We start from the raw sequence: 13,841 nt of genomic DNA, 5'->3' as shown, positions 1-13,841 counted from the left end.
ATTATGGGAAGTCGACTGCAATTAGAAGTAAAAGGTACCAGAACTCCAGTGATCTGGGTGGTAGGTGACAGAGAAATCACCCGGAAATGGAGACAGTTTGTGCTTCAGACAGGACATCTTTCATGCTTCCAGGTGGAGGTTACCTGCATTTCCAGGCATCCTCACTCGGTGCTTTGCCTCTTCTGAAGGCTGCCTGTGGAGTCCACTCACAGCTGACCTCCGGCCCCACAGTCCCTGACTTGGGCCTCCTGACATCAGCTGCATACCCATGTCCCTGGCCCTCGCCGTCTAGGTGACTCAAGCAAGACAAGACAACCCGCAGTCCCCACCCAGAACCTCATAAGGGACCCGGCAGTAAGGCCTCAACACTTCCTGGGTGAAGGCCAGGTAGCTCCAGAGAAAGGATGTGGTGAAAGAAGCAGGAGGGGTGCTTCTAGATGGAACACATGCACCCTGCACTCCGCACCTGGTTATCAGTGTCAGCACCTGCGCCAGCCCCTACCCAGGCCCGAGTGTCCAGGGCAGCCTGCCTTCCTCACTGGAGATTCTGCGAGTCAGCGCAGGAGGGGAGCAGGGTGGCCAGGGCAGAGCATGTGCAACAGGAACCGCCCCGCCCACCTTTTTCTCGCTCAGCCAGGAAAGCCGCCTGTCCTCACCTGCAGGCAGGCCCACCCACACTCTGAGATCATTCCTAGCCTGGGGCAAGGTATTTCTAAGGAAGCACTGCTCCTACAGCCTACAGCCTTGGCTGGGTCTTAGGCTTCATTCCTGGGTCTGGGGCTCCATGCCAGCGAGCCAGGCCTGCACCCAATAGCACTGCCCCTGGGGTCTGGATGGAGTGGAAGGCCTCATGCAGTATGTCATTGAATAATGCCCCCAACAGTCCTGGGGGAAGGCCATTAGGATCCTCATTTTGTGCAGAACGTGCAGTGGAGCAGAGCAAGTTTGTTTCCCTGCCTGGACGGTGCCCCGAGTTCCTGATTCCTCTGATCGGCCTCATCACTCAGGGTCAGAGGTCCCTCCCGGGGCCCCTCATCCTTGACTTCGGCATGCACTCCACCATTTGGCCTCCTTTAAATGTCTTAAGTGTAAATGAGGTAACTTGGGGAAGCGTCTGGCCCCGGCCTTGGGCCTGCCGCACTGTCCACGCCTGCCAGCCGCCAACCGCATCTTGTCGGACTCCCTTGCTGGGGGTTTCTAGCCCGTCCTGTGTGCAGGTTGGCACCCAGGCCAGGCATTTGAGCGAGGTTGTCCTTGGCTGTCTTGTCAACAGCAATTCTGTTTGGAGAACAGCCCCAGGGGCGCCTGGGGGGGCTCTGTTGGTGAAGCGTCTGCCTTCAGCTCAGGTCATGATCTCAGGGTCCTGAGATCGAGTCCCATATCGGGCTCCCTGCACAGCAAGGAGTCTGCTTCTCCCTCTTAAATAAATAGATCTTTTTAAAGAGAGAGAGAGAGAGAGAGACCCTAGTCTTTCCCCAAGTGGGGACCCTAATAATTAACATCATAGCTTAATGGAGAGAGAGAGAGAGAAAGAAAGAAAGAAAGAAAAGAAAGAAAGAAAGAAAGAAAGAAAGAAAGAAAGAAAGAAAGAAAGAAAGAAAGAGAGAGAGAGAGAGAAAGAAAGAAAGAGAGAAAGGAAAGAAAGAAAAGGAAAGCACCGCAGACCTCAAACTGTCAGAGGAGAGAGGGTGGAGATGCTGGCCGTTGTTGCTCATAAAAACACGTAAGTATGCAAGTGTAAAGTCACGTGGCTTATAGCCAATGGCCCAGGGAAGCTGGGAACGCAGCACCTCCCGGTACCGTCTGCAGGGAATCCAGCCAGCCAGCAGGAGTGACACAGTCCCTCAGGTGTTTACCTGGCTAGAAGTCAGCGAGGTCCTGGGGCACGTGACGACAGTCTCCCTGAGAGCCTCTCCGCAGCTCATAGTCTGCACTCTGAACTTGTCATCCCTGCTGGTTCCCGCTCCCAGCACAGCGCCCTGCTTTCCTCCTCCGTCCCCCAAACTCCCGGCCTCATGAGGACAGGCGGGAGCGCAGACGTAGTACCAGCCAACTGCACATGTTCACTTCAAACAGGCCCGCACGTCTGTCCATCAGTTACTTCACTGCCTCTACCTGTGGCATCCTAGGACCACTCGAGTGCCCTTGATGTGCCTTCAACAGAGGAAGCTGGATTGGCGGGGTTTCACATCCAGTTTGTGGGGAAGAGGGTTTTGTTCTGTGTGGCATGGCCCTGCTCTGCGTTTCCACTGCCATATGCCTTGTCTTGCTAATACCATGTTGGAATTATTTCCTTAATGTTTAAAGCTGCATGTACGGAAATGGCTTATATTTCCTGTTTTGATAAACTAATAGAATTTTTACTGGGAACTTTGTTCCCAAGTTGGCTTTCTCCTTTGTTAGCCTCTTTTTGGACTAAAAGAATAATTCTAAAAAGTCGGGCTTGACTGGACTTGTGAAAAAGACAAAGACTTGTATAGATTTTTTTTCTACCTAACTATGAAAGATTACTTTTTTGCAAGAAGGGATGTCTGTCTTCTGTGTCTGTTAGAATGGGTTATTCAGTATCCCTCTGTACAGGAAGCTGGGGGGAGTCCAATGGTAAAATATCTGTAAATTCCCTACAGAGACTTGCTCTTTTTGGCTGGAGGTATATTGGCCTAGAAAGACTTTCTTGGACAAGATGTTTCTTGGAACATGTGGAGGACAAAATATTCTTTGTTTTAGGACAAATGAGTTTTGTTCTTGCATCTTCATATAAATTTGGTTAATATTCATTTCTTATGTGCGATTTGAGAACAATGCTGAGCTTTTTTTTTTCTGTCATTTGTAAATATTGTATCAACTTTGAACAAGACTCACATCTGCAGAAAGCTGAGTCCATGTCTGTGGATTTGCTCCCTTAACAGACAGGGACCATCCACACTGGTAACTTACAGAAATAGCTTGTCGTAGAGTCTAAATCTTTTGTGAGTTTTATTTTCTGGCATTTGAGTTGTTATTTAAACCTATTTTTAAATGTCCTAAATATGAGGACAAGTCTGCTGCTGGGAGAAGTGAGAAAAGCCGTTTTCTCGATGTTTTGAAGGGGGCCACTCCTCAGACAGCTACAGAGGAGCATGCCCCTGTGCGCCGGGCGGCAGGGCAAAGCCTTTCTTTCCTCTGCCTGATGCTACGTGATACCCAATGAAGGCAGCATGATTTTTGGCTCCCCCAGTGCCAGGGGATTGCTCACATAAGAGGCACATGAGACCGGATGTTCCCTTAATCTTGCAGCTGCTCCCAGTGATGTCCATTCTGACTAGACTGGATTCCATTTATAGATGGCAGAGCAGTCTCTGCTGGCAGCCAGAGAGCCAGTGGCTCAAGGCAAGAAACTCTGCTTGAACCTGACAGATACTTGATTAGGGAACCTGAAAACTGGCTTTCTTTAGAAGATTCCGTGACCTCTGTTCTCCCAGAGACAAGACTCACTGAGGAATGTGGATCACGCATGTAGGGTGGTTTGGGTGTGTCTAGGCTGAACTGAATGTCCACGCAAAGATATGTATTTTTAAACCTTTCAAAATGTGATGATGCCAAGATCACATAAGATTCTGAAAAAGAGAATTCCCACATAAAAAGGTGACCCCCCCCTCAAAAATCTCTTGGTCAAAGATCTCCAGTTTGACTCTGGAAAACAATGTCTCTTGCATTTCACTTGTGTAAAATATCCAAGGTTTCTAGAAAAATATATCTATGCCTTTGCATTGCCAGTTGGGTCTTCGGCGATCCGGGTCATTCTTAATTTCTAGAATTTCTAATTAGCACAGCCATGCTGGCTGCCAGTTCAAGGCAGGGTAAAATTCAGAAGAGAAGAGCCTAAAAGGATGTTCTGAATAAGGACATTCTTTTGACACCGTGACTGGTGAGATGCTCAGCTACCAGCCTCCCTAAACTGCCACAGGTGGCAGGGGTCAAAGGGAGTCTGGGGCCAGCACTCTTCCAGAACAACATGTCGTGTCCTCTTGACACGCGGAATGCAGGGAACCCGTAGGGAATGTACTTTCTTCCTCCACTGAAGGACATGGCTTCACAGGAAGCCATAGCAACATGTCTACGTGGAGAGCCTGTTAGAAAGCGTGTCCTGATGCAGGAAATGTGGGGCCTGCATTGCTAAGTAGCACCTGGCGACACAGGCGCTGCATCCAAGTGCCACGCTGGGTGTGTCTAGGGCCCAGACGAGGCCACAGCATTGTAAGCTTAGATCAAGCGCCTCTTGGACGTTGCATCTGAGGCAAGAGGCACAAACCCCTGCCTCCCACCTGTCCACCCTTTTCTGCCGCCCAGCTCCTTTGGGACACTGTGTCCAGGCACATCCTGCTCAGACTCTGCTCACTGTCTTCACTGAGAGCTCTCCCCACGCGACCCTGACCTTCCCAATATGGCTTTTGTTCTTACTCATCATTTTACAAGAAGTACCCACTTCATATCTTCCTGGTGCAGCTCAAAGGCATTCCTCATTTACTACACTTCTGTTTAAGCCATTTTCTGTTTGATTTCCCAAAACCTAGAATTCGCATTTCTTTTTCAAAATAATTCCTGTTGGCTCCAGTACACTTGGTAAGATGTCAAACGCTTACAACGAGAGCAGAAGTACCACCCTTTGCCTATGTCTGCGGCAGCTCCCCAGGCCTCTTTGCATCCTCTTTCCTTCCTGGAGGGAGCAGCTGAGCCCCTAGGGCAGAGCCCTAGACGAGGCAGCTCCCAGGATACGGGCACCCATGGACAGTTGCTGAAGGAATCAGTGATTAAGCCCCCAGCTCAGGCCCCCTCTAAAAGTTGGGAAGTTAGATTCACAGTTCCAGGTGGTTACACATCTTGGTAGCAACTGAGGTAGTTTTTGTTGAGCAAGGAGGATGGAAGATGGTCCCTGCACACCTATCCCAGAACCATAAAGCCACAATGGGCTTAAATTGAGCCTTGGCTGTAAGCTGGGGGATCCTGGGGGTCCTGTGAAGAAGAGTTTCAAATCCACTCCAATCCAAGATGCCCTGGATTCCCTGATGATGATAACCCAGAGGTCTTCCTTTCTAGGCCTGGAGACTGGCAGCTCTCTGTTCCTGGGTTGTAGCAGTGAGGGCCTCAGGTGTGAAGGCAAGGAGATCAGCCTCTTCAGGGAGGCCAGTAAGGGATAATGGAGGACAGTACAGCCTGAGGGAGAGGGCCCAGCTAAGTTAGTCCTCTCTGTGACCGGCCTCCTTGAGTCTCCCTCTCATCTTACCTCTCCTTCATGGCACTTGCTGTAATTTAAATTGTATAGGTTTCATGGCTTGTGTATTTAGTTTTCTTATCAACTTGTGTACATTCTCTGATCCCCACTTTATAGCCATGGCCCAGCACAGTGCTCAGCCTGCAGTAAACACCAGGTGGAAAATGAAGGAAGGAACAAATGAGTGAATTTGCAAGGGAGAGAGTGGGTCAGGTGTCTCCAAGAGCCCTGCAGCTGTCATGTCTGGGGGAACTGGGGAGTTAGGAGCTCTCTCACAGGTGCAGCTGAGGGAAAGGCTTTCCCTGATCACTCCAAGCTGGGAAGCATGTGGCACAGATGCCTTCGTTGTTCTGGAGCCAGGGAGGGAGCAGTTTCTGCATGAATACTAGGACAGATGAGCACATGCATATCAGATTCAGGCATTCTCAAGGGGGTGGAAGCCCTTACCAGTTTGCATGGATCTTTACCATAATTGGTCTCGTTCGGCTGTGAGTCCTCCACCTAGAGATGAAGAGCATCCAGACAAGCTCAATTGAGTGGATGCAGCATGCATGGTCCATGATGGTAGACACATTCCATATACCTCAAGCTGGGTCTGCAGGAGCCTCCTGGCCCTGGGAGCAGCCTGTTCTCTGTGGATGTTGGGATGGTGAGCACAGTGACGGGCATTGCTGCAGGGGGCAGGAATATTGTTCTACAGAATGGTACTGATGGGTATTCAGACTTGGCATGAGACACTAGTGGAGAATTGAACTGATGCTCCTGATGGAGTTTTGGTTAGAAAGCATGCCCTCCTAGAGACACTGTAGTTGAAGGTCTAGACCCGGGCCAGGTGCTGGGCAGACTCTTGAGGTGGATGTACAGTGGGAGGAAACCAGTCATCTTTACTAAGGAGTTGAGGAGAAGGATCAAGGTTCATCTCTGAGTTGTGTCTAGCAATAAAACAAGGGCAGACCCAAGGACTTGGAGCTTGGGCAATGGCTGGTGGAGGCTGTTAGTATTCTTCTGTTCAGGGGACAGAGCAGTTCATGTACTCCTCATCCGAGATCCTCAGGAGGGCATTTGTATCTTGAGAATGTTCCAGAGCTAACATCCCACCAGAGGAATTCTGAAGCTCAGGTCTGAGATTTGTATAGTCTCTAAGAGACGTCTGGAACACATGCTCTGCCCTAATAAAGTAAATACTTCTGTTCATCCTGGAGATCTGACATTCCAATTCGTGGTACTTAGAGCTCTTGTAGATGTTGGAATTCATAGGAATCCCTCTGTAGGATATGCAAGATGTAAGATGCTGATGGGAAAATACACACACACACACACACACCCCACATCCCATCCCATCACACACACATACGCCACATCACACACACACATGCACACAGGCTGGAGTCTCCATGATGGAAATTGACTCTGGCTTGTAGAGGGAGGCCTGCCTCTCAATGATGTATTTCTCACCTCCTGAGATGAGGTCCCCAAGCCATGGCACATGGTTGAGGAAGTGTCAAGATTGGAAGTTATCAGACCTACAAGCCCCAACTCCAAAAGCAAAACAGCACTGTTAAATTTTAAGCAGGTTATGAAGGTTTCTATAACTAAGTCTAGTGCATATCCTAAACATAGGATAGAAGGTCTGTTAGATCAATTTAAGATCATTTCAACCATTGATTTATATCCAGGGATTTGGCAAGTGCCTTTAAAATCAAAACTAAAAATAGCCGATGCAACATCAGATGAAGAATATAAGTTTATGCTTTACCCTATTGTCTATAGACTGAGGAGCCCCCTTACCTTTTCCAGACAACTGGCAAATAAATTATTGTGTGAACCAGGGAAACCTGCCAAGCCACCTATTCACATCCTAGTCGTACATCATAAGTATAAATGTGGCTGCCCATCTAGACACCTCCCTTCAGCATTCAGGGTAACCCATAAAACGAATGGCTTTGTATGGAGCTGGATTTATAAAGACTAAATATTCAAAATCATGGGACTCTAAATGAGCCCCACTATAGATAAACATTGCAGCTGTAAAAAAAAAAAAAACTGGCAAATATCTAGAAACATATTTTGAAGGCATGAAAGAATTTTAAACATGTTTACTTTCTATACTATGGAACTCACAGTGTCTCACAGAAAGATAACCAAGATATCCAAAAGGCTTCGAGGTGTTGGTTTGAGATTTTCAGATTTTTTTGAATTCTTCAAAATCTAGTGACATGCATTAGGTACTAGAGTAGGTAAAGGGTTATTGTCAGGACACAAGTAATGTGGCACTCCAGTGATCCCTCTTATAGAAAGTTGTTAGCACAGGAAAGGAATTTATCATCTCTACAAAAAGAACATGGCATAGTTATTGTGGTCTTAGGTAAACTCTGGCCAGATAGTTTTGAGTCAGACTTCACTTGTGTGCCTGTCCAAGACTGAACGTCCAGGAAGGCTAGCAGGCGTCGCAGCAGTGGCCACGCAACACTATATCCATTTACACATGACCATCAGTACCATGCCAGGAACAGGGAAGATTCTGGCTGACATGCTAGCACAAACAAACAGAAAGCTTAACAGAGGGTGACCAGCCTGTTTAGTCGCTGAGACTTAACTTAGAAGAGAATGGAACAGATTATGGTGAAATGCACTTTTGTGTAAATTTGGAATGGTCTGTTATCTGGGGAGTGTTGCTTGCATGGTAAGGTTTGGCTCAGCGCGCACCAGAAGCTAACCATGTCCAGGTTATCAGTGCCAGCCAGCTAGGCAGTCTGGTCTGCCGGGCTGGCCAAGGATGACGAGCCACATAGGGATTCCCCTGCACTGCTGCACTGAGTCACCTGTTGTGCAGATGGGGGAGGCGGGGCTGATCCGGAAGAGCAAAGAAGAAGGTCCATCTGATATCACTTCCTACTCAAAACATTTCATGCCATCACCAGTCGGAAAGGAAGATCTCCTGGTCCAAAGTCCAAGTCCGTGTTTTACTTAAAATACTGAGATCAAGGGAAAGCGAGAAATGCCTTGGAACCCACTGGAATTGTCTGGGTGGAGAACTCCCTCACTTAGCCACTCAATTCATTAAAGAGTCCACCTAATAGAGACTTGGGAAAGCCTCTTCCTTCCATCCCCTCCTCCTTCTGTGAAGCACTGGGTCCCTCAGAGGGAAGGAAAGGAGTGTCCTCTCCTGGCACCACCGGGGATGTTGAGAACCTCTGTGGTGGTGGTGAGAGGTGTCGAGAACCTGGCAGATGTGTTCACAGGGTTCTCTGCCTCCCATTGGAAGCCCCCCCCCTTTAGCTCACGAGGATCCGTGTTGTATGATGAACCTAACCCAGTCCTGCTCACTTGGAACAACCTCTCCTTGGGGCTGCATCCCCCACATTTCCAGGAGAATGAAGGGCCGCTTCCTACACACTTGGAGTCTCTCCTTCACGCTGAAGTACTTAACACAGAGTGTCCTCATGGGCTCACTTCACACGGAATCCCTGGATTCAGGGAACATTCTCCCTGACTTTCGAGACCAGGACCTAGCATGGCATCTGGTGTTGAGCAGGAACCTTTAAAAGGCATATTGACCATACAAAGTTCATTGCCAAGAGTGACTGTAATGTAAACTCTGGGTGACCGTGCCTCATCAGTGTAGGGTCATCAACTGTGACACATGTGCCACTCTGCTGGGGGACGTTGGTGGCAGGGACAGCTGTGTGTGTAGGTGGGTAGGGGGTACATGAGAGCTCTCTGTATCCTTTGCTATGAGCCAAAGCTGCTCTAAAAATTAAAGTTTGTGTTTTGAATAAAAAGCTAGTTGCTGGAGCTGGACGTGCTCTCAGCAGATGATGTTGTGCTACCTGTTGTAGCTGACGGTGTTTGCGATAACGTGTTTTGTGCTTGCTTTTGCAGGGCGTGAAGAAGTTTGACGTGCCCTGTGGAGGCAGAGACTGCAGTGGAGGCTGCCAGTGCTACCCCGAGAAGGGAGGAAGGGTGAGTCACCGAGTCAGGGAAATGACTGTCTTCCTTAGCCTTCTGTTTAAGACAAAAGTGCCTTGAATCACCTGAGTGAGTCAACTGCATATCTTCCTGACAAATTTAATACAGACATGTCCCTCTGTATTGGAACAAACAATGATATAATGCAAAATTTGGTCAATTTATACCACTTTCTGAAATAGATTGAGAACAGTGTTAACTTTCTTACACATCTTTTCTCTTGATCATTGTTATGAAAAGATATGTATATATAATGCAACTGTGTCTTAGGCCTATGATTTTATACATAAACATCTATTCCGTAGAAATATTACATTAAAAAAAAAACATGGTTCTGTCTACCCCCCAGTGTAGACATTCAAACAAGAGGGCACAAGCATCCTGCCATAGAGAATCAGTCTCATACTCAAAAGTAGTCTACTTATCCCCTGAATGTCCTTTATATAGCAAATTTTATCAGGTAAGTCAGAGATAAAAGGTCATTCCACATCATTGCCAGGATACATGGCAGCGCCTGAATTATGGTCTGATACTGGGTTTAATATGTTCAAAGTGACTGGCCTTCCTGTTGCCATTTAAAGCTGACGTTTGGGTCTTGGCATTTCTGATTTTTAAAACGTATTATTTATATTTATCTGTTTAAGCCCGTTTTCTTGTGGGGAGCAGTATTTGTTTTATGACACAGAGTCTTTTGAGTCTTCATGCCTTGGGATCACCCTTCCCTGGGGGGACTCTTGCTGGACCAGGGCCAGGTTGGGAGAGGTAGTTGGGAGGTGTGGCCTGTATCCCCTGTCACTGCCAATTACAGCACCCCATTGGTGTTCTCAGCACATCCCACCACCCTGAATCCTGCCGTTGGTGTTTATAGACCCCATTCCCACCTCCCAGGAGGAGGACTCGTCTCAGTGGAGCTTGGCCTCTGCAGCCAGTGTTATGTGTTATGCCACACACTTTCTCCTACATGAGTTTCCTCCAGAAGCCAAATGAGTAAAATTTGTGACAAGGAACCCCTTTACACAAAGGGGTTGTGGTGGTCTGTGACTGACCAACCCTCCTCTCATGCCCAAGATCCTCACCGAGGAGTCTTCTCTCCAGGCACCCAAGGCTGCTCTCCCCACATGCTGTGTCCTCTCAGAGCTGTTGCTGTTGATGGAACAGTGGTCCCTCTGCTTGGAACAGGGACGTTAGGCTTTAAGAATTGCTAATTGAAGGTTGTGCATCAGCATTTAAGAAGGATGGAGTATTTTTTCAAATATACAGAAGCCATTTGGTGAGATTTAAAATCCCCCTGGGTCCCTTGCTATATAGACTTTCCCAGCGATGCTTCTGGAGCAGGGATGACAATGCCTCACTGCAGAGCTCTCCCCTCCCTAAGCACTGGGCAGCCTGGCCTTATATGGGCATGAGGAAGACAAATTAGTGGTTTACAAATATCTGTGGGCCTCGCCTGGGTTGGAGAGAATTCAGCTCCAGAGAGATTCTGCATTCTTCTCCATGTGATCAGCCAAACAGAACCCAAACAGAGCACAAGTTTACTAGGTCTATTCTTTTTCACTTTTTTGTGATTGTTTAATGCAGAACCGATATGTTAACATTTCCCGTAATGGTTTCATATGAATTTTGTTCTTTAGGAAAAGTAGTTCATTCGGATTTTTTTTTTAATTCAAGGATAATTAATATACAGTGTTATGTTAGTTTTGGGTCAACAGTATAATGACTCAACAGTTGTGTACATTCCTCTGTGCTCATCAAGATAAGTGCTCACTCAATCCCCTTTATCTGTCTCATCCCTCCCCCCTCCCCCCCACCCTCCACCCCACCCCTCCCCCCCGCCCACTTATCTGGCAACCACCAGTTTGTTCTCTGTATTTAAGAGTCTGGCTTTTTGTTTATCTTTTTCTTTTTTGTTTGTTCGTTTGTTTTGCTTCTTAATTTCCACATATGAGTGAAGTCATATGTTATTTGTCTTTCTCTGTCTGACTTATCTCACTTAGCATTATATTTTATTTTAATATGTAATGCCATCTGCATAGCTATGTACTCTTAAAATGCTAGAGGTCTTCTCAGAGCAGTTATTAGGAGGGAGATTTCTAAAGATCCCTAGGTCATTCTAATTCAGTAAATTTGCATGGAGAGCTTTGTATTTCCCATCAGCCCTCATTAACAAAGTAGCCTAAGACCATTTCTCGACCTTGCTAGGTAAAGCAGATACTGGACGCCTTCCTGTGAATTTGGTTAACACAAGTAATCCAGAACCCCATGTGGGTTTGACTTGCCTCTAATTGTTCAGCCAGGTAATGATGACATTAAGCTGAGATGTGGCAGCTGTCTGAGTGGTTGGTTCAGGGACAGAGCCACACAGGGACTCAGGTGTGCCATTGGTTATCAGTCACCAAGATGACAGAAATGGTGATGGTAAGTGGTAAGAAAACCACTCCTGAGGAGAGAGAAACGACACCTTGGGGATATCTGTTGTTGGGACACTTGCGTCTACTTCATCAAAATGCTTATTGAGATATAGCTCCTTAAGCCTGGTATATGTACATTAAATATTTGTTAATTAACAAGTTTACCCAGATGTGTTTCTGTAGACAGCAGGGCTATTTCCGTCCTACTCTTGGATTGATATTTTTTAAAAGTAATGTAATGCATAAAAATAGCAGCTGGACAGATTCCGCCGTTAGAGAGCTGAGTGCATACTTCGTTCTTTCCCACAGCTGCCCCTGGGTCCCTTGCCATATATTTCCCCACGGTGCTTCTGAAGGGGGGATAACAATGCCTCACTGCAGAGCTCCCTGCTTCCCGAGCACTGGGCAGCCGGGCCTTATATGGACACGGGGTAGAGTTCACTCGCTCCTCACCATGGTGACAGCCAACAGCAGAAACCATGTTACTGGATAACTTTTGGACTCGCAGCAGAAATCACAAATGTACTATGGATTCTGATTCCAAAGGAATTCTCATGTTACAGAATGAACAAGCTCAGTGTAAAACGCATTCCCCCAGCCCTGAGTGGGAGGTGGAGGGTTGTTGCAGGGCGGGGGGGCACGGATTCTCACAGGCACAGCATCCAGCCTTTGGGGCGAGTGTTCCAACAGCCAGGACATGCAAGGCGGGAGCTGGGGCCCGGCCGTCAGCACCCCTCTTACTCCCAGGTTAGAGCTGGAAGGTGCAAAGGAGGGAAGGAGGATGACACAGAGCCTGCTCCAATTTGGTCCAGAACAAAACTCAAGTTTTCAGACTTTTAGACGAGTTCTTTTCCCAGTGCCATCATCTTTTGTGCCTGCACTCTTCCTCCTCTAGAGGGGAGATCCTCCAGGGGTAGAGGGAAGGGCCACAGCCCAGACAAAAGGAGGTCTGGCCCTCTTTCCTCAAAGTTTTACTCCCTGGCCAGTTCTCCAACCTTTTCTTCAGTTGTTCAATGAATTAAACATAACTTTAGGAAATGAATTAATAGGGGGCACCTGGATGGCTCAGTAAGTTATGTTTCTGACTCTTGGTTTTGGCTCAGGTCATGCTCTCAGGGTCCTGGGATCCACCCCCACGTTGGGCTCCCAGCTCAGCAGCGAGTCTGCTTGGGATTCTCTCTGTCCCTCCTCCTCATGTGTACACTGCCTCTCTCTCTCTCCCTCTCTCTCTCTCTCTCTCTCTCTCAAATAGACAAGTAAAATATTTTTTTAAAAAAGAGAAAGAAATGGATGAATACTTGATTGCTATTTGAGGGTCTGCATTTAAAATAAACTATTGTGGGGGCACCCGGGTGGCTCCGTGGTTAAGCATCTGCCTTTGGCTCAGGTCATGATCCCATCTGCATCAGGGAGATGTGGTCCCCCACAGGGAATCTGCTTCTCCCTCTGCCTGTGTCTCTGCCTCTTTCTGTGTGTCTCTCATAGTAAATAAATCAAAAAAAAAAAAAAAAAAAAAGAGAGGGAGAGAGAGAGAGAGAAACTATTGTGTATATATTGGAATAATTAAAATTCATAAGTTCTAATTTACCAATATTCCATAGGGTGATAGGCACAAAGAAAGCCGGCTAACTGACTTCTTAGCTTTCTCCACAACTAATGGTCCTGTCATCCCCGGCACCAGACAGAGCCGTGTGGCCCTCTTACCTGTCTCTATTCATTTTACTCTTTCTTTATTTATATATTTAATATTTTTTCCTTCTTCTGTGGAAGTGACAGCCCATTGTATGGAAAGCATCAGAGTGCAGTTCCATTACAGAACGACTGTGGAAGCAGAGTGATATGCCAAGTGACACAAAGATGAATAGTATGGAAGACTATAAGGAGGGCGTGCAAGGCACCTGGTTCAACAAATAAAGACACCTTTGTCTTTGCTCATTAACTTACCTAAAAGGTCATGAAATTCTCAGGTTTTTCCAACTGAGGTCAGTTTTAATTCATTATTTCAGTTCCCTGAGCAGATTCACATTCCCCCAATCCTTTGGCTTTTCACTGTAGACTCAGAACAAATAGGTTATTCCAACTTTTTAATGGTATCAACGTTCACAGGGCACCCGTTTCCCTGGGCAGTCAGGTATTTTAGAAATTGATAAATACTAGACACTACTTAAATCCAAATTGTTGGGAATTATTGAGATGGTCAGGCTACAGTGGGA

At 47.1% G+C, this 13,841-nt stretch overlaps 1 protein-coding gene across 3 annotated transcripts in view; it reads left to right on the top strand.

Moving 5' to 3' along the window:
• The window catches only part of COL4A2 (collagen type IV alpha 2 chain), a 169,700-nt gene that overhangs the window by 37,658 nt on the left and 118,201 nt on the right, over positions 1–13,841 (top strand). For all 3 annotated transcript variants that reach the window (XM_072782394.1, XM_072782395.1, XM_072782393.1), the window contains exon 4: positions 9,134–9,214. In XM_072782394.1, the coding sequence (XP_072638495.1) occupies positions 9,134–9,214 (81 nt within the window). The remainder of the gene's footprint in view (positions 1–9,133; positions 9,215–13,841) is intronic.

The sequence above is a fragment of the Canis lupus genome, chromosome 17, assembly GCF_048164855.1.
Source record: "Canis lupus baileyi chromosome 17, mCanLup2.hap1, whole genome shotgun sequence".
NCBI lineage: Eukaryota > Metazoa > Chordata > Mammalia > Carnivora > Canidae > Canis > Canis lupus.
This window is presented reverse-complemented; position numbering and strand designations above follow the sequence as displayed.